This window comes from Cinclus cinclus, chromosome 14 (assembly GCF_963662255.1).
Source record: "Cinclus cinclus chromosome 14, bCinCin1.1, whole genome shotgun sequence".
In the NCBI taxonomy this organism is placed as follows: Eukaryota; Metazoa; Chordata; class Aves; order Passeriformes; family Cinclidae; genus Cinclus; species Cinclus cinclus.
In genome coordinates, this window is record NC_085059.1 from 1872486 (window position 1) to 1893286 (window position 20801).

General features: G+C 49.6%; 1 protein-coding gene across 1 annotated transcript in view; it reads right to left on the reverse strand.

Moving 5' to 3' along the window:
* SIL1 (SIL1 nucleotide exchange factor) overlaps positions 1-20801 on the reverse strand; it is a 730974-nt gene that overhangs the window by 26240 nt on the left and 683933 nt on the right. Inside the window, exons 4-7 of the mRNA XM_062502187.1 lie at positions 15047-15167; positions 11241-11337; positions 8653-8844; positions 3622-3743 (exon numbers count right to left, since the gene is read on the reverse strand). Coding sequence (XP_062358171.1) covers positions 3622-3743; positions 8653-8844; positions 11241-11337; positions 15047-15167 — 532 coding nt within the window. The remainder of the gene's footprint in view (positions 1-3621; positions 3744-8652; positions 8845-11240; positions 11338-15046; positions 15168-20801) is intronic.

Genomic DNA, 20801 nt, shown 5'->3' on the forward strand with positions numbered 1-20801 from the left:
GGCCAAAATCTCACCTTCTGAGCCTTCTGCCTTGTCCCCATGAAATATAAACTGCTTGCCTTTGCCTCAAAGGTCCCACAGCTAAACTTCTCTCCATCCTCACCTCCAATTCACCCCTAAGAGCACAGGGAGCATTTGGGATAAAGCTTCTAGAAGGCATTCAACATAAATTATTCCCCTTCTAAACGGATTACAAAAATTCTTTTATTACAAAATACTAAAATATTCAAATTATTGGTGTGGAAAAACGTTTCCTGTAGGTAAAGTTTTCAAAAATGGAGGTTTTAATCACAAGCATAATCCTTTCTGGCTAACATTTCCAGTCTTGTGAAACATGGAGATCCAGACTGCACAGAGGCCTGGCTGTGCCACGAACAAAAGGGAGCTAGAGCTGCCTGTAAATAGCTCAGAGGACATCAGAAGACACTTCTCTCATCAGCAATCTTTTTTAGCTTTATATAGCTCCTCTTTGCATAAAACATTGACATTTTTGTAATGTTTGGGCCTGATGGTGCAAATGCTGATTGTCATACAACATACTGGAGTGTACCTTCAAAATATGCAGGAACATTTTACAGACAGTAGTTTCACTTGCCTCCAAAATGCTGGATCTTAATATTTCATACTTATATATATTTAAATGTTAGTACCACAGGATAAATGCTAACATGCTTTTATGCTAATGCAATCACTGGAAATCCAGATAATGCTGTGTATTGGCATATACTGTTAGTGAATTATGGATACCTAAATGCACAACCACACATGCCTAGCAATTATTTTTGTTAGTGCATTTAACTTTTATTTGCAATCAGAGCACTTGAGGATTGTTCAAATGAAGTTTACTTTTGCAAACTGCTGAATGGAAAAGCATTTTGTTAAAGGCTTAAAACCAGTAAGAATGTGATGAGGTTTTAGACTTGCAATAAGGGCACTGCTCATAGAACTCCGCCAGATGGAACAATGTTTGATTTGGTCACAGACTCAGAAATTAAAACCCAAATGCCTCAAGTGAAGGACATGTAAGAGAAACATGAGATGAAACCTTGATTTCCTCCCTCTCAGGTGAAGAAATCTGCCTGTCCTGTGGCAGAGGGTCACAGATGGACACCAGGAGGTCAGGTCCTGGCAGCTGGACCCCAGGATTCTGTGCCACGAGGTCCAAAACATTGCTGAGCTAAGGCTGCTTTTCAACTCTGCTTTAAGCCATATAAATAGGAGCAATATCAGGGAGGAGAAACCCGGAGCTGGTCCTGTTGTGCCTTCTCCTCCTCCTGCCTTTACTGATCCAAATCTTGGCCACCCCCCGGCCCCCTGGAAAACTCTTTTATTCCAATGGGCTTCCAGAGCTCTGAGCCAGGTCCTGGCAGGACCATGTGCAGGCAGGACCTGGGTGCTGCAGCTGCTCGTTCCATCCCTTACCTGCTTTACTAGCTGAGCAGAGCTAAGGACAATGCAAATCTGGGGAAGATCTGTGCATTTCTGAGAACTGAAAAGTTCTGGATGTGATCCAAGCACGTCTGGAGTCGCTCTGTGTCCTGTGGTTTCCTCCTGAGTTAAACACTTGCCTACAGACAACACCAAACTCCCTCTTCCAGACTGAGCTGTGCCAGGAGTTACTGACCTCCCATGCCGGGCTCTGGAGCTGCTGTCATCATGCCCTGATTTCTCTCTGGGAATGTTTGCCTGGCTTGAAACCACTGGCCTGAGCCAGGCTGGCTGAAGAGAGCTGGGAGGTGGCCACAGAGCCATGTGGTGAGCAGCAGAGCATTGTCTCTTGCCAGACTCAGCATCCAGCACTGGACCTGAGAGTAGCCCCAGGCACACAGGCACAGAGCAGATCATGTCCCTGCAGCCCAGCGAGCTGTGACACCTCTGGGAATTCACTGGAAAGCCCAACCAGCTCTCCAAGGCTCCCATGAACAACCAGGAGGGAAGGCAGTAAACAACAAGCCCTCAGAAAAACACAAAATGCTGTGTGAAGTACCTGAAATGCCTCCAACAGTTTAACTAGAGCATGGAGTAAGCTGAGAAAATGTATGAACAAACGAATTAAGCAGTGAGCACACAGCAGACAAGTTGGCATGTAGGTGTCTACTGAGAAAGCTTAAGCACAGCAAGGGGAGAAAAAGCAAACTCAAACCAAGGCATAATAACCATCACATTTTGGAACAGCTCTCAGACAATGTATCACCCAAACCACTCCAAATTACCATCTGCCAGAATGTCCTTGAAAGAAAAAAGGTCCACAAGTTTACAAAGCAGCAGTTTAATGTTGTCATAGCAGAGGAGAGGTTCTCTCCAAAGAAAATTTTTGCACTTGAGTGAGAAATACTACACAAAAGTGTGACTCTTGTTGCTTCTGCTACACTGTCAAGTACCATGAGACAATGAATTTTTGGAGTCTTGGCTATGTCGTGTCAGGTACATCTGGAGAGAAGCTCTTTAACAGCCCCTGTAATTTCACAAGTTAACCTGCAAATGTTTCCACGCCCTCTGCACCATGTTCTCTGTATGTATAAAGAGTCTATATAAAGAACCTGAGCAATCCACTCCAGTATTGTTTCAGAGATTGAGATACACCAGAACATGAAGAGCAGGTCTTGTTTCTGATGTCTCTTCCTGTCATCACTAAGTCAGGCTCTGTCTCAGACTAGGAGCTGGATCCTTTCTTGCTGTAAATCTGGGTTCCTGCTCCTGTCCACGAGGCCCCAAATGCTGAGGGCCAACTGTATTGCATACCAGATTGCCAAATAAATGCAGGTCTGTGGACCATGTGTTAGAACAAGCCATAAATAATTCATGATGCTGGAGAAGGTGACTGTATTTTTAGGTGTAGAAATATGCAGATAAAACAGTCCTGACCTTCAATTTTCACTCTGCACTTCTGATTCTGAAGTTTGAGTCCATCCAATGCATTTGTAAAGCCTCTGTACTTCTGAATGTGCAAATTCACACACACATGCCCTGCAAAGCCTCAAAACCCATAAATCAAAAAGGAAAACCCCTGGAGCCCCCAGGATACCTCCTGCAGCAGTGCACATGATACCCCAGCATGAGGCAGAGCAGATCCTTCATGTGAACCCCAAACATCCTGCAGGTCAGTCTCCTCTGGCTTCTGCCTGCTGACCATATTCCTGACCCCATGTCTAATCAACACCCCTTTGATGTCACAGCCCAAACCCTGCTCTAAAGACCACAGGAGCTGCTCAAACCAGCACTTTGCCATCCTGAAGCAGCCCAGAAGCAAGGAAGAGGAAGGACAAAGTGTTCTCTGGGGTGCTTGTAATTGTACCCTCCTTCACATCTTCCCCCAGAGAGGGCTGTCAAGGGGAGAGAAGGAGAATTATTTCCCCTCTGGACTTTGTACAAACAGGGAGCTCAGGGAAATATCAAGAAACAATCATGGATGACAACACATTACTTGTGGACATGTCCATGAGGACACACTGAGGAGAAGGGGTTAAGGGGTGTTGCAAGGGCTGGGCAGGGGACAAGACAATTTTGTGGCATGTCACAGCACAGCTTTCAGTCTCTACCATCAGAAATAAACCAAGAGAGGTGAACAGAGGCATGGAGGGCAGCTGAGGGCAGGTCTCACCTGGACAGGGCAGGTCTCACCTGGACAGGGCAGCTCCCAGGACGAAGGCAGCGTGTTCCTTGAGCGAGGCCTCGCTGCTGTTCAGCCCCTCGATCACCAGCTGGAGCCCACCCATGGACAGGAAATCCTTGGCATTGTCCACCTGGGAGAGAGCAAGTCCTCTCAGCACAAACCTCCAGCCCTTGGAGAACACCTCCCTTCACACCCACAGCATCCCTTCCCTCCTGCTCTAACCTGTTGCCTGGAAAGGCTAAGCTGGAACAGAGACCAGGCAGAACAAAAGGAATAAAATCAGTATTTATTGAAAGGATCCACCTTGGGCAGTGCAAGAGCCCGGCCGGGGCTACACCCAAATCAAATCCAAGGTGGATCCTGGTCACGAGTTTTACACTTTTATAAGTTTTGGTTCATCTCCATATTGGGGTCCATTATCCAAGCACAGCCCCAGGCTGTGAAGTCTCAGCCCCCTGCCTTGCCCCCTTTCCCTCGCTGTTGTTTCTGCTCTTTGGGTACCAGTTGTCCTTGATTCTCCAGCTGGGAAGGAACTGTTTTGTCTGACTCCCCTGTGAAGAGAACTCACTAACACCTAATATGAATTTTCGGAGTTCCAGGCTAAACAGCAGAGATTCTGAAAAATACAAAAGCTAAAACCCCAGGCATTGAACCAGCACGAAGTTTTAAACGAATTAAACATCCCTAGGGAATGGCTGAACTCTGAAGTCCCGCCCACAAGCAGCAATGTCACGGCTGCACAGGCACAGTGTCCTCGTGGGAGGACATTGGCACACACAGGAGGCATCCCTGGAAATCCAAATTACTTCAATTATAGCTTTCAAAACTGCTCTTGACACTTGTTTTGGTAACTCAGATGGTGCCAAAAACTTGGTGCATCTGCTGATGTCAAAAAACTCCTTTGCTGTCCACTGAGCAGCCCTTTACTGGGGACCCAGGGAATTGCATGTTTTGCAAATGCAGTTAATTAATGGTGCTGTAATTGTAGCGCCAGGAGTCAGGGATGTTTAGGAGCCCTGTCAGCACCAACAGGGTGCACAGGGGGCATCAAAGTGAGGAGCATGGACAGTTCTGGGATTTCTCCATGAGTTCCATCAACAACTTCAACTTCATGGATAAGGAAAGAAAAAAAAACAGTCCCTGTTTGGAGGGGTCATCCAGGAGCTTCCCCAGGCAGCAGCCCCACAATGACTTCTCTAAGAAAATAATAATGGATTAACTGCCAGGAGGGAAAAGTTTACACATTAGTGGGGATTCATCAGCCTCTGGCTCTAAGTGGATCAGGGGCTAGCCAGGCACAGTCCCAGCGGGCATCAGCTTGTGGAGAGGAGATCAGAAAAGGCTCTGAGTGCTCACAGACAAAATTTATAGAAACAGCACAAAGTACTTCAGTGACAAAATTCAGTCCAAAGTCAAATCGATGTGTTTTGGTATTCAATGATTTTTTTTTTTTTTAAGAGGGGATCTGATGAATGCTCAGAACTGCCTGCACAGAAAAATCAGGTTAGGAAATTCAACATTTCTCCTCCCTGAAAGACAGGGAGACAACAGCAATCACTGGCAGATGGAAACAGAATATAGAAATGAATTATCAGCAGGGCAAGCTGACCCCCTGATGGGGTGGGACAGGACAAACACTACGAGCCATGCAGGGCATGTGGGACGCTCTCCTCGTCAATGACTTCATGCTCAATGTTATATTTATCTCAACCATGTACCTTTATCAAAATTGGCCCCAAGTGAGGTATTTCAGGTAGCCAGGAGAAGGAAGAAGCTTTGTGTCCTACAGGTCTGTTGTTACCAACCAAAGCAGGACCTGGGGAGCTCCAGCTCATCTCTGCTCCCCAGCAGGACAATACCCACCTGTCTCTCTGCAAAGCTGCTCTCTGCAGGTCTGCTGGGGCTGATTCAGGATTTGCAGCAGCTTTTGTACCCTTTCAGATGCTGCTCTTTTAACTGTCCCTATAAACCAGGCCTGCCAGATCTCTCACTTTTCTGCAGACCCTTCTTTGTCTGCAAAGAAATCTGTGCAGCAACCCAATTTCGGCTGCCATTGGGTCCTTTTATTACTCAGCCTCTGTAAAAACTGGTTTAGTGCTGGAATCAGCACTGACTTCTGCATGAGAGGGAATGTGTGGACAGGCAGAAATTTGCATCCAGGACCTGGTGTGGTAAAAGCAGCCACTGCTGTAACCTCAGCAGCACCAGAGTCTTTCATGCTGCCCCAGCATCAGTGAGACACCACAACTGTAGAATAGAAATTGTGCTGTAAAGCTCGTGCTGAAGATGTGTTTATCTTTTTTTAACCAGAGTCTGTCATGAGAGCTCCTTCCTTCACTCACTGTTTTAAAACCAACAGAATCCCCAAACTTAACAACTTGAAGGTATTAACCTCTCTGGGGAGCAGCAGATGCTGTGAGGCAGCAGCTCCTACCTCACTTCAGTCCACTAAAATTGGCACAAAAGAAAAACCAAAGATCAAAAGAGCTCTTGACTAAAGTACACAGGCAAAGCAGACGAGGGGAGCGATGGGAGAAGAGCAAATATGACAGCAGTTATTCAGGGAGCAGGTTTGAATTGGAGAAGAAAACAGGGAGGGAAGGTGAGAGAGGAAATGTTAGAAAACAAGAGCAAGGGAAAGCCGCATGTGATGGAGAGGAAATTAGCAGAGAGATGGTGTAGCATTTCAGAGAGAGGAGAGAGGAAGATAAGCAAAGTAAATAATTGAGAGAAAGAGCCTGAGATGCCTGAGAAGGGTCTTGGCTCTGCACACTGCTGTGCAAGCACCGTGAATGCTGTTTATGAGCTACGCTCTGCCCTCTTCACATTTGCATTTGGGTTTTATGCATTCCAGATAACCCAGCGGGCCAAACTCTTCTGTTCCTTCTGCAAGACAGGCTACCCAACATGCCAAGCTGAATCCTGGCTGAGGAGAAGCAAAGCAGAGCTGGCAACCAAAAGCTGAGCAAAGGCAGAGCCCTTGGGCTGACTCTTCAGAAGCAGAGCAGAGAGCATCTCCCCGGGCTGGCCACTGGCCACCACTGGCTGCCAGGGCACCCCAATGCTCCAGGGGGGCTCCTGGCCATGCCACAGAGCTTCCACACCCTCCAGGGCATGGCATCTTTCACTCTACAGGGCATCCCGAGGCCCGGAGGCAGCAGCAGGATGGTGGGAGCTGAACAGTTTTGAAAAATACATGGCACGCGGTTCTGCTCTGATGGAGGCTGGGCAAGGTGGGACCAGCAAAGTGGCACCACATGTGGGCCACCCACACCTGCAAGGGTTCGCTGCTCCCAGGGCATGGCTGTGACTCTGCAGAAGAGTCCTGACAGCTCAGCCCTTCCAGGGTTATGCGCCACAAGCGTCCTTTGGCTGCTGTTCAGTAATTACATTAAGCCAGTGCTGCTGAAGTCAGTCCCAAGCAGAGATAATGCTCTGGATGCATTCAACTGACTGGAAGAAGAAAGAGGAGGAAAAGGCATGCTGGCTTAGAGACAAGTCATATTTCTTATCAGCTTCCTGCCTGACGAGAAGGTGCTGCCCAGCCATCTGCCCCGAGAGTGTGGGCACAGAGCAGCGCTGTGATTGGGCACACAAAGAGCCTCTGTGCCCTGCCAGCTCCTGCCATTCCCCCTCTCTGACCCCTCTGATGCTCCAGTCCCTGCTCCTCTGCCATTCTGAAACTGTTTGCCCCATCCTGTACTGCAGGGATTTTCTGCTGGAATAGTCCAGACCACTTATGCTGGAATCCAAAGCATCCCAGGGCTTTTGGGGGTTGCTTTTCAGCTGTAATCCAGAGCATCCCAGGGTTTTTGGGGGTTGCTTTTTAGCATGCTGGCCTGATGCTCTGGCACCCTTAATCAGGCAAGATTAGCCCCGAGTACAAATCCGAAACTCTTTGGGCTCCCATTGTTCACAGTTATTCTGTGAGTCACACAGATTCCGGCAGCGGCAGCGACACAAAAGCAGGGAGAACAAACAGCAAGGAAGGCTGTGCATGCCCACAACAGCGATTCAGGGTGGGAATTAAAGACAAAGAGCCCTGGAAATAACACTTCTGTCAGCTGGCACACAGACTCCCTCTCTCACAGCAGCAACACGTCAGCTACCTGCCTCCAAAATGCTACATTTGTTTCAACAAGTGCTGTTCCAGTGGAAGGGCTTGCACTGGCACCTCTCAAGAGTTGTCCCATTCACCCTCTGAAATGACAAAGTGCCACTGGAAATTCTCCCAGTGCACTCCAGGTTGTCCCAGTCACTGGGCAGGGAGAAGCAAAGTCCCTTCCCACACTGCAGAGCAGAGTTTGGATGCCCAAATGGATGACACCCTCCCAGGGGTGGCACCACGGAAGGCACCAAGCCCAGGGGAGCAGAGCTCTGAGCCTGCAGCTGCATCCAAGGGGAGGTAGGAATGTGTGAGCTGAAAGCAGAGCAAGGGAGATCAGAGGGAAGGGGGGTAAAAGTGTGAGCACAAACCCAAGGAAGAGAGATGCCAAGGAATATGTTCACCCTCACACAGAGCTGATTAGCACAGCGAGGCTCTGCATGCCACTGCTTACTCATACCATGACAAAATAGGAGTTTTTGGGTGGCTGCTGCCTTCCCTGGTACAAAGACATCCTCTGTGAACTGATGTAAGTGCACCTACCCTCAACCACAGCAGCTTTTCATGGAAGCAGAGAGAAAATAATTATTTCCTTAGCAGCCACCACTCTACTTACCCAAAAATGGCAGCTGAAACCCCATTTTGTAACATTAAGCAGATAAAAGAGGAAAAATAGAGGATAAGAAAACCAGCCTGAGAACAGACAACAAATAAGGCAACCACTAGGATACTGCTGGCTCCTGGCACAAGTGATGATTAATTCCAACCTGGATATAAAATAAGCCTGCACTAGTCCTCTGCTGTCTGTTATTGTCCCAGGATTATGGTAATTAAGCAATTTGTATTACCTGATACCGATAAGAAAAATAAAACCCTGTTTATGACACCGTATCCCCTGGATTTTACACGGTAGTTACTGAGGCATTCTTGTTACCTGGTGAACATAATATTCGAGATCATAAAGTGCTGCTACTTTTTCATCCAGCGTGGAGGCAGAGCTGTTGAATTTGCTGATTAATTTAACCATAATTTCATAATCTGTTTCCATCTTCATGTTCAGCTTTTCAAACTCCTCCTTCAGCTGCTCTATGGGTCGGAACTTCTTCCTCACCTCTTCCTCCCGGGCCTTGGAAACAGAAGGAGGAAACCAGACGTGAGATAGGAGATAGGAGAGAGACAAGACAGACACAGAAAGGAAAGCCAGCCCCAAATTTGCAGAGGAAACCTGAAAATCCAATAAATATGGATTTATTGCTGTGCATCAGAGGTGCAGGGGCAGGGTTGGAGGCTCCTTGTGAGACACCCAGGAACTCAGTTACCTGTGAGATAGCCACAGTGTGACTGAGCAGTAGGGCTTTGTGCACCACTGCTACATCTCTACACCATTTATACACCAGTTCTCCATCTACAGACCATTTGTGCACTGTTTCTATACACCTATAGACCATTTGTGCACTATTTCTACATCTCTATACCATTTATACACCAGTTCTCCATCTATAGACCATTTGTGCACTGTTTCTATACACCTATAGATCATTTGAGCACTATTTCTATACATCTATAGACCATTTGTGCACTACTTCTATATCTCTACACCATTTGTACACCATTTTTACATCCCATTTCCTTCCAGGTCAACACCAAGCCCACAGGCAACAGCACTGCTGTTCTCTGTTTGCCTGCAAGTGGATGTTCTCAAAACCTGGCTGCAAAAAGCCCTGAGCCACCTCCCTCATCCTACAGTTGAGCCTCTCTGGAACTGGACATGAGGCTGGAGAGCTCCAGAGGTCCCATCCAGCCCAAAGTGCCCAGTGATTCCAAAGAGATCTCAGACACAGACAAAGATGCTTTCACCATTCCAAGCTTTGAACACATTCCAGGAAGGCTCTATCTCCCAGGAAGAGGTGTGGGGACAGAAGCTGTCAGAAAGGGAAGCAGGAGGAGCAGTGATATAATCTGGGGGCAGCTGAGGTGCTGTGCCATGGGGCTTGGCCAGCCTTTTCTGAGCACAGCTCATCTCCCTGCCAGTAACAGCACCCCAAGGGCTGCCCTGAACAAAGAGAGCTGCCACAAAACATGTGGTGAGGAGGAAAGGATTTGTCATAGATACCAGAGAGCCCCAGAGGTGTAGGAACATCAGCACTGGTGGCACTGGAGACAGAGCCTGAAGCAGCAGAGAGGCCAGGCTGGAGCTGGGCTGCCCCAAGGATAGGAGAAAGGCAAAAAAAACCAAAAAACCTTTAAAAGGGATTTGTCACAAATACCAAGATGTGCTTATCTGCAGAGTGAGCCCCAGCTGGAGGGTTTGCACATCCTGCTCCCCACGAGGGAACAGAAGTCCAGGGCTGTAACCATCAGAGGAGAGCCAAGGGAGGTGAAAGCTGTGTCAGTGGAATGTTAATTAATTAGCACAGGTACTACGGCCAGCCCATCCCCACCCCGGAGCACAGAGGGGCTCAGTGGAACTCCATTTCCTTGATAGAGCCTTCAAGGATGGATTTGCTCTTTGAAGGAGTGACTGCAAATGGAATACTTTAGGTCCATTAGATGTAGCTGCTTTTAGCCCAGTTGATGGGACAAAAGCTATTCTAACAGGGGGGTTTAAAATATGGCTTATTTTCACCTAATACACTATCACTAATTTTTGCATTTCAATGATCTTCATTTCCAGCAGCCCTGCAATCAATCAGCAACGCTGCTATGGAACTTTGCACCCAGCAAAAAAAAATCATGCCCTGCTGCCACAAAAGGGTAGAAAAAGCCTTTCTGTGACACCAAAACTTCAGAGCCTTGACTCCTCGTTCAGTTTTCATTTGAGTGAGCCAACACCAAGGAAGCAGGAGGAGCAAGGGTTAAGGAAATGCAGCTGACCGGGAAGAGGCTGTGACGAAGAGTCACACATCATCCCACCTATTTACTTCGGGTTGGGCATTGTCTGGAACTAAATGGTAACTTGGAGCTTGTGTAAGGAAACTTCAGCCCCTGCCTCAACACAGCCATTTGGGTTTTGCTATCCAGGGTATGAGGCTCGAAACAGAAAGCAAGGAGGGCAGTGAAAGGGAAAGTAACTCCCTTTGTATATGCCATCAGCTGCAATCCAGTCCCATTTGGGGCCTACAGACATTTTTGTGAATGAAGCAGCAGTGAAACAGATAAATTATGTTGGTAGAAAAGCTGTGGCTGCCTCGGGATCCCTGGAAGTGTCCAAGGCCAGCTTGAATGGGGCTTGGAGCAACCTGGCATGGCGGAAGATGTCCCTGCCCATGGCAGGGGGTGGCACTGGATCAGCTTTAAGGTCCTTTCCAACCCAAACCATTCACAGAATGATAGACTCATACAGAAAAGCCAGGAACAATGTCACTGGTGGGTTAGCAAAGGTATTTTAGGTCCATATTCAGAACAAGATTAGTGTGCAAAATGTTTTCCAAGCAATCATTTAAACCATTGACTGTCTGCAGCATCTAACAGCTTGTGTTAACAACTCTGCACTGTGCATTCTTTTAAAAACAGGAAACTCACCTTCCTTTCTGCCTTCTCACTTGACTTCATTTTAGACAAGGCCTTTTTAAGCTCCTCAGATGTGAATGAATTTGCATCGACGACGATCTTGCCCAGCCTTGAAAAAGAAACAAAACCAAACAAGAAGATGTTAAGGGTGAACTTAACTCTCTTCTATTTTCACTGTGACATTCTAGCAAAGGCTAAGGTCAGGAGGAAAGCACTGAAAAAGAAAAGACTGGTCGGACTGCTGGGTCCCGTGTGGGGTTTGCAGACACCTCACCTTGGAAATCAAGGGCACTGCCATAAGTCTGCTGACCCAACATCTCAAGTGCTGCCACAAGAAAAGCAGCTGATTCATTGATACCTTGGAATTACAAGTCTCAATGCAAGGACAGGAAGCACCCCTATGCCACCAAATCATTGCTAAGGGCTTGCAAGCCTCAACCCGCAGATTTCAGCGTTGCACACACAGTCAGGGCAAGGGTAAATCCACACAGAAATGACACAGAAATTCCAAAACACACATCATGTTGGTCTTGACGCCTTTCTTGTTGGCTCAAGGGCTGTTTCCGTGGGCCACGCTTGCACAGAAAGAAAGAAAGGAAGTGCAGCTGCTGAGGAACATCTCCATGCCCTCAGCAGGTTTTGGTGCCTTTGCTGCAGGGCCGCTCCTGTCAGAGCCCCCTCTCTGCTGCTGACGCCTTTGCTCTTGGCGACACCAGCCCAGGAACACCAGCAGGGCCCAGGGCTGGGTCAGGGGGACCCCCCTGTGCACAGGGACTCCCAGCCCCGTGGCTGTGCCAGCACCCCCAGAAACACCAAGATCTGGCAGCACTTTGCTCCGCTGCTCTTTCCGGACACGCAACCATCTCCTTCCTTTGCCATCGCAGGAAAATTCAACCTCTACCTCCGCCAAAGACCATTTCCCACACATGGCTGCTCAGAAATGTTCTTCTGCACTTCCTCCACCAAAAACACCCCCGCATGCCCAGAAGAGATCCCAGGGCCATCAGGATACCCTCCACAAACACTGCACAGGCACCCAGGACCATGGGCTTTCCATCTCTGCCATTCAGGCTCCCTGCGCTGCTCCTGTTCATTTTCTCCTCCTCTCTCCATCACTTTGGGAGCCACAGAGCTCCCAGGCTTTGGCAATTCCCAAGGCCAGTGCTGTGCATGGCTTGTTGGACACCCCCGGGGCTGTGGACTGTGGACTGACATCCCTGTGGTGTTTCAGAGAAGCTGTTGAGAACCACAGCAAGCCACCAAGTTACTGAGCCTACTAGAACACCTCCCCAAGAGTAAAAGCTGAAAAAGTTGGGGCTGCTGAGGAACGAGAGCTGAAGCTTGTGTGGCAAGCTCAGAGCACATTCACAGTGAATGAAAGGTGGAAGAAGGAGGGTGACTTCCTCAGGAAGTGTACTGATGGGACAAGGGGGAATGGGATCAAACGGAAAGAGAGTTGGAAGAGATTTGATGCTGGAAAGAAGTTCTTTAATGTGAGGCTGCTTGTCCCTGACACAGGGACCTGTGCACATGTGGGTGCCCCATCCCCAGCAACATCCAAGGCCACGTTGGACAGGGTTGAAGTGCTGGGAGCTTGCTCAGGTTGGAACCAGATGATTTTTAGGGTCCCTTCCAAGCCAAACCACTCAAGGATTTGATGGTTCCGTGACGTCCATCTCCAAGAGAGGAGTGGCCCTGAAGTTTCTGTGACATCACGGAGCCTGGAGTGCTCCAGGTGGAAGGTCCAGGGCCTGGAGACCAGCACAACAGACAGTTCACCTGCTGCCAGCACCCAGTTCTCCCCCACTCTTCGCTCTCTGCCCCGGTGCCAAGATGTTCCCGCTGCCAGCACTCGGTTGTCCCTCGCTCTTCATTCTGTGCCTTGGTGCTGAGCTGCTCCTGCTACCTGGACTTTTCCAGCACTTCTACTGGACCATCAACGCCAGTAGGATGAGTGCTCCTGTCCCAGCGGAGGTACAGTGCCATACCAGGGAGGGGGGCAGCCCTGACTGCCTGGGCAGGCTGCAGCCCTGTGGGGATGGATGGTGGGGACAGGGACCCCAAGGGAGATTGTGCTGTTTCATGCAGACTGCCAGAGACACCATTGAGGATATGGAGGTGGATGAAAAGGACGACACCGAGCCCATGGAAGTGGATGAGAAGGATGACACCGAGCCCATGGAAGTTGATGAGCAGGATGACACCGAGCCCATGGACGTCGATGAGAAGGACAAGGAAGAGCCCGTGATCCTGGGGTGAGGATGGAGCCCCAGGAGCAGGACAACCTGATGCTCCCCTGCCCTGCCCACAGGCAGTGCCCAGCCTGGGGCGGGGCTGGCTGGCTCTCCTCAGGGACATGGTGCTCAAGGAAGTCCTGCTCTGCTGCTTCATTCCTTCCTTCCTTCCTTCCCAGATTGACAGGGATAATGGGCATTCATAGGGCCCCGCTGTAAATATGTTCTACATGTTAGAGGGTTTTTATTTTAACAATTTCAAGACTGTTAGGCAAAAGGTCCTAGATTATTAATCTATAGGTTCTAGATTGTTCCCGTATAGGTCCCAGATTGTTACTGTAGAGGTCCCAGGTTGTTGGAGTACTGGTTCCAGATTGTTAAAAGTATAGTCTTCCATGTAAATAAGTTCTATCCATTGTTGTTAGAAGGATAGATGTTCTGGAAATGTTTGGATCACCTTTGTTCAATAAATACAATTTCTTATTAAAACCCCGCCTCTCTTTGCAATTCCTTTGGGCAACCTTTGCACAGTGGTGGTTTCCACTTGCTCATGGTTCCTGGGGCTGGAGGTCCCTGGGGGTGCTGGCACAGCCAGCCCTGGCTGGGGAACCCTGTGCAGGGAGGTCCCACTGACCCAGCACTGCTGTTCCTGGGGCCCAGCAGTGTCCCCGAGGGCAAAGCTGTCACCAGCAGAGAGGGAGCTGTGACAGCAGCAGCCCCTGCAGCCACGCCAACAAAGCAAAGGAAACCTCCTGCCACCCTTCCTGCTGCAGCCACTGGGACTCCTGGGCAGGAGCCAGCATCAGGCACAGGGATGCAACATCCACCTCCATGCTCTGAAGGTCACGACAGCCTTGGCAACTCTGGGACCTGCACCTGGGCTGCTGCAGGGGCTGATGTTTAAGGCTTGCAGCCTCCAAAGCCTCTGGGCTTTGCTTCCCCCGCTGCTTTCCATTGCCCTGTGCCCAGGATCCTCACCCTGACCGTGTTCCCCACTCCCTGAGCATCCCCATCACAGGGGGCACTGGCAAATCCCACACGCTTCACAAAACAAACTCCCCCACAGTAACCAAACCACTCTTTGGTCAGAGGGTGCCAAGGGGAAGCTCAGCACCAGCTGCCGTTTAAAGCATGCTTTCAAAAGTGGGTTCAGGCACTCTGGCAGTGCCTGCTGTGCAGCTGAGGCTGTGGGGACACAGCACTGGCTCAGGCCAGCCCTCAGCCCCTCACAGCTCATGCCAAGGGCCCAGCTCACAAAGCAGTTTCACACCACTTGCTGCAGCTATTTCAAAGGCCTAAATGTCATTCACAGGAGCCATTTAGGTGCCATGTAGGTGCCAATTCAGTGTCGGTGTCCTGGCATGAGAAGCCATGAAGGGGCCTCTGCATGTGCACTCAGGGCACTTCCAGTGCCATCCCAAAGGGATCACAAAGGACAGGGCTCTTCTTTCAGCACTGCTGAGCTCCTCACCCAGCATTTAAATCTCAGGAAGAGACAAGAATTGAGTGCACCAGGGAAGCTGGCCTCCAAGAAAAGGCATCAATCCCACGGCCCACCCAAGCCAACGGCCTGCATGTCTGTACCTTCTCCTCCTTCTCTCTTCTCTGCTGTCACTTTGCCCGTTCTCTCTGTCCGGGAGCTTGGCTTCTCTCTCTCCTGTCTGCAGGTTCAGCCTCACGTGTGAGCCTGCCGGAACAGCTTGACCTACAAGCAAAGGTCACATCATTGAACAGCTTTGTGAGCGATTGGGGGCTGAAGGCACATGCTGCTCCCTGGGAGAAACAGAGAATAGGTACACCCCACACAGTGAGGAGTGGGATATCTACCACTGGCACCCTCCCATCCAGCAGCATCCCTCAAGTGTTGCGCTTCCCTCCCAGAAATGCCACCAGAGGTGTTCCTGTGCTGCCAGGCTGGCTCTCATCCCCAGTGGAGGTGGAACCTGAGCCCAGTTTCTTCCTCCTTTCCAGCCCACGTCCTACGACAGCACTAAAACTTCACACCAGGAGTGGATTTGGAGGCTGAATGGAGAAAGGGGAATTGTTGCTGATTGGGGCAGACAGAATAAAATGCACCTGCCAAAGGGAAATCAAAGTATCCCACAGAGTGCAGCCAGGTATGCTGCACCTCAAGGCTGTGCTCCTGTGGAAATACTGCATTCAAAGGAATTTATGATCATTACTATGTGCCAACAAAAATACACACAATACATTAAGCGTGGGTTTTAAATGAAGAAAAGATAGGAAATTCACCATTCACCACAAATACATCTCAAGGCCCAGCCCAGCACTGGGCTGAAGAGCAGCCAATATTTGGTTGCTACTTGTTGATGGCATTTCTTGTGTTAATGCAGCCTGCCGGTTTTACCTTAAAAGCACCGAGGGGGAGCGCACACTAGGAAGTTTTTCTCCATGGGAACTTCCTCTGTGGATTGATGGGACCAATTGGAGGCTGCTTTAGTTGTTGACAGCTTGATAAAACAATTGGAGAAGCCGGTTCGCTCGTGAATCACTTTTGAAGCACGTAAACCCCGGGAAAGCTCTCGTGCATTTCCAGCCTTTTGCAATGTGACACTGACGTGTCCTGGGCCCGCTTGCAATGCGGGCCGGGCCAGGCAAGGTTGGGCTCCGGAGGCTGCCGGGCCCCGTTTTAACCAGGGGCCCCAGTGGCCAAGGGGAGCAGAGCCCATTGCTGGATTCTCGCCTTTTCCCGCTGTGGCCGTGGCTCGGGGGGCCCTGCCCTGCCCCGGCTCGGAGCAGCCCTGGGGTGGCCGAGCCCGCCCGGCCGCCCTCACGGGCTGGGGGGAGGCAGCCGGGCCCGGTTCGGGAGAGCCCCCAGGGCTTTGTGTGCTGGGCAGGGCAGAGGGAGAACCCCCGGGCTGCGGCTGGAGCTGGGGGCGGGCAGCGCCGGGGGAACCGTGGAGACACAGCCTTGGCACCCATTTCTCCTCTGGCTGAACTTTGCGGTTTTCATCCGGCCCTTTCAGCGCGGCCTGAGATCCTGACACAGCTCCGGCATGGCTTGGCCCGGCCCCTGCAACCTCTGTGTGAGACTTTAATTGGTTTTCCAATGCTCAGGTAAGACTTACAGACTTGGATCTTTCCTTAAGTGAGAGGGAGAAGAACAGAGAGGATACACCAAAGTCAATGAAGTAAAAGCTAAGTTTCTACATGGAAGGAGAATGAGGAGACGCCATGAAGGTTGGCTGAAAAATCTTTCTGCAAGTTATAAGGATGGACTGTACTACGCTAAAAAATTCTTTAAACCATGGAGAAAGACATGGGAGGGCTTATGTGGTGTGAAGTGTTTGGAAGATCCTTTGCCCCAAGCGAAAAAAAAGGGGAATGAAGTACAAACAGAGAGAAGAGAGCTAAAGAGAACTTCTGCCTTTGAGTAGGTCATCCTTAAAAATAATAGTCCGTGAGTTTGACGTGGCCCACAAGCACAGCTCTGGGAAGGCTGCGAAGGTGGGAGGAGTTTCAGGATTGCAGATCCCGGGTAGCTCATGTTTGTGAAAAAAGTGAAGTCAGGAGAGAACTGGGTTTTTTTCCTCTGTTAAAAAGATCCCTATAGCTGAACAAGAACCTCCTCTCCCTAAAGTGAACTGAAAAAGATTATTTAAGTAAGGAATTGACTGAAGTGTCTCTGTATGTTGTTAAAAGTGTGAAAAGGGGAAGGAGGGAGTGGTCTGAAGATCTATACTGAATTTATTATTTTTTTTGTGTGTGTTGTTAATAAAGTTTTCCTTTATCCCCTGTTAAGTTTTAGGCCTGCTTTGGTTTTGCTCCCAATTCTATTTCACAACAAAAGTTAAGTATATTAAAATTGGCAAACCCAAACCATAACATTTTTTGGTGCATTAGCTGGGAAAGGAAAAACTAAACCAAGACAGGCAGGAACTCTGCCTGCCCAGGCTGCAGCTGAACAGCCACAGAGCTGCTCACAGATGGACAGACAGACCACAGCTGCTCACCCTCCTCCCTCCTCCCTCCTGAGGAGAAATCCCTATTCAGCCTTTCCTTTCTCTCTTCCTTTTCCCTAAAAAGATACCTGGGAGAGAGTAACAGCTTGCAGGAGACAGGGAGCATCTCCTGCCCAAGGGAAGTGAAGGCAAGGGTAATTGTTTTGTACAATAAATACATGTAGACACAGACAAAAAGCTCTGGATTGATCCCTTCCTGTTCAAGACCAAAGAGACATTTCCCTGATCAAAGGACCTGGTACTTCCTACAGAAGACTGGGATGTTTGTCACAATTCAGACAGAAACATTTCAAACCCTGTAGTCATCCAGGAGGTATAAATGCATTTAGAAAAAGCAGGAAAATCCATCTGGGAGGATTTCCTATGAAAGCAAGGTTTGCATTTCTGGTAGACCCTCTTTCTCATCATCAGTCCTGTGCACTGGAAGCTGCATTGGTTGGGTAGGTGAGAGCACAGGTGTGGTTATCTTCCCATCTTGAACAATGGCTAGACAGGCTAGATGTGCCCCCTCCACCCTTGGAATGCTTTCCGTGGACAGATCTCACCCTCCTCCTGCTCCTCTAGCTTGTGATACACAGGACCTTTCATCTCTGTCTATCCATGGGAGCATCCTCCCACGCTGAGGAGTTGGGCTCTGCAGGAGTTTGGTGCCGTCACCAACCTGTGCCTATCACTGCTGGTGGAGCTGCGTCATGCTGCTCAGGAAGGAGCTTATAGGAGGTCCATGAAAAGGGCAACACCACATCTCCTGTCCCTGGCTCAGACAGGGCTCTGCCAGCAGGGAAGACACAGCAGTGATGACCTGGTGTAGCAGGAGATGTCCCTGCCCACGGCAGGGAGGTGGAAGGAGATGAGCTCTAAGGTCCCTTCCAGCCCCAGCTGCCCTAGGATCAAATGCCATGGTGTGCTGGGGGAGGACAATTCCCTCCTGCACAGCCAGGAATGCACTCAGGGTGAAGTGTGGGCTGAGCTGGTGCCTCCCCCAACAACCAGTGGCTCTCCTGGCTTTGTTACCAGCGCTGGGTCACCCAGATGACAGCCCCAGCAGGGGTTGCAGCAGCTCTGGGCTGTCATACAGCCAGGAATAGCCCCTGTCAGGGCAGACTAGCCCAGATCAGCCCAGCTCAGCCCAGCCCAATCCCTGCTCCTGCTGCATCCAGCCACAGCAGCCTGCCAGGGGATGGATGGGCTCTGCTCATTTCAAGAGAATTCCAGATAGATTTTCAGATAGATTTCAAGACAATCATCCAAAGGGAAAGCTCAGCAGCAGGCTCCAGCAGGGCAGAGTGGCTCAGTCCTCCTGTTTCTATCCTCTGCAAGAAGGAAATCAAACCAAACCAAACCAAACTTGGGGCTCAGGAGCTCCATAGCCAGCAAAGCCAAACTGCAGAGGCTGCATCAGCCAAAACAAACACTTCTTGATCCTGCTCTGCACACTAAACAAGACTTAACCCAGAGGATCCCAACCACAGAGCAAAACTCTGATGGATTTAAGCAGCTCTTGGTGCTCCAGGGATTTCTCCTCACTGCTCTGCATGGCAGCCCAGGTTCAGGCACAGCAGGAAAAACACACTGCTTTAAGAAATAAACGATGGAAAACACCTCAATTTTCAACAAAAAGATTGACACTGCCACTTAAAAACCTTACACCTGTTCAAGGAAGGTCTTCTGTCTTATTTAGTTTGTGGTATTTTGAAGCCAAAAGTGTGTTTGAAGGTGGGTTGAGTTGAATAATGTGATTAAAATTGTGGATTTAGATGAGTAAGCTGGAAATCCTGAATATTAATTATGTTTCAGTATGCAACTTTGAGAAATATCCCCTAAAAATAGTGGAGTCTCTTTGATTCCTATACTTAGACACTATTCAACAACTGGGAGCACACACAGGAGCAATACATATGTAAATAATTATACAGCTTCACATACTGCTAAAACAGAATCATTTGCTTAATAGCTATTTCCGAGAGAGAAACTGATTTTTTATTTATTGTATACATTAAGATGTGTTTGGGAAATAAAATTCAATTACAAATATAGGAAAACAAGCCTATATTTAAGCCATTTTGTACAATTTAAACTCCTAGACAGCTGAGACAAATACAATATGTGGATCCTCACGTAGGCACTGCATAGATGTCTTACAGAATTGTCCCTTCTTCCCCGACAGCTGCAAATCCTACCGCTGCCAGACCTCATCCCTTGCTCCCACAAAGGGAGAGAAGACTTTCCATTCTAATTCATTGTCCAGCTCTAAGTCAACTACCCAGTCAGTAGAAATAGCTGTGAAATCCCCTCCACCAACCTGCCACAAGAGCTACAGCTGCGGAGGGGGAAACAGCAAACTCCCACCCCCACCACTGCTTTGGACTCCTTACCAGCTAAAATATATCCCACTCCTGCGATTATTTCTTTTAACCACAGCTACAATCTATTGGAATCAATTAAACACAAGATCACAGAATGGGCTGGGTGCAAAGGAACCTTCAGTGCCACCCAGTGCAAGCTCTGCCACGGCAGGGACACCTCCCACTGTCCCACGCTGCTCCAGCCTGGCCTTGGGCACTGCCAGGGATCCAGGGGCAGCCACAGCTGCTCTGGGCACCCTGTGCCAGGCCTGCCCACCCTGCCAGGGAACAAGTCCTGCCCCATATCCCATCTGAAGCTGCTCCCAGTGCAAAGAGGTGTCACTGCATGGCCTTGGGATGATGGATCAAGAGAAAGCCCCAGGCTTTGAGCAGAGCCCCCAGTGCCTGTGCTGGGGACGTGCCACCCACCTGCCCCGCAAGCACTCAGCTGCCTCGCAGCCAAAAGGAGTGTCCAACAGGCAAAGTACTCCCAGAGGATCAAAGCCTGGTCACTGCACCAATGACAAGGTCTTTATTGGGAAGAAATGTCAAAGCACAGAGACATTTCTTTTCCAAGCAGGAGACGCTGATCCTGGTGCGGCACCGCAGGCATGCTGTTATTGCTGGTCCTCAATTCATCCCTTTATCAGCTGCAGGGCCACCAGGACAGGCTTTGGTCTCCCAGGCCAGCGCTGAGGGACACTGCTGTCCCCACCAGCTGTCCCCAGCCCTGGGTGCTGTCCCCGCCAGGGCTGTCCCCAGCCCTGTGTGCCCGAGCCTCTGCAGCCCAAAGCACCTGGAGATCCCCCTGAGCATCAGCGATCAGGGCCGCTGCAATCAGCCTGCTGACCCAGAATCTCAAGTCCGGCCACAAGAAAAGCAGCTGATGCATCGATACCTTGGAATTACATGTCTCAATGCATGGACAGGAAGCACCCCTATGCCACCAAATCATTGCTAAGGGCTTGCAAGCCTCAACCCGCAGATTTCAGCGTTGCACACACAGTCAGG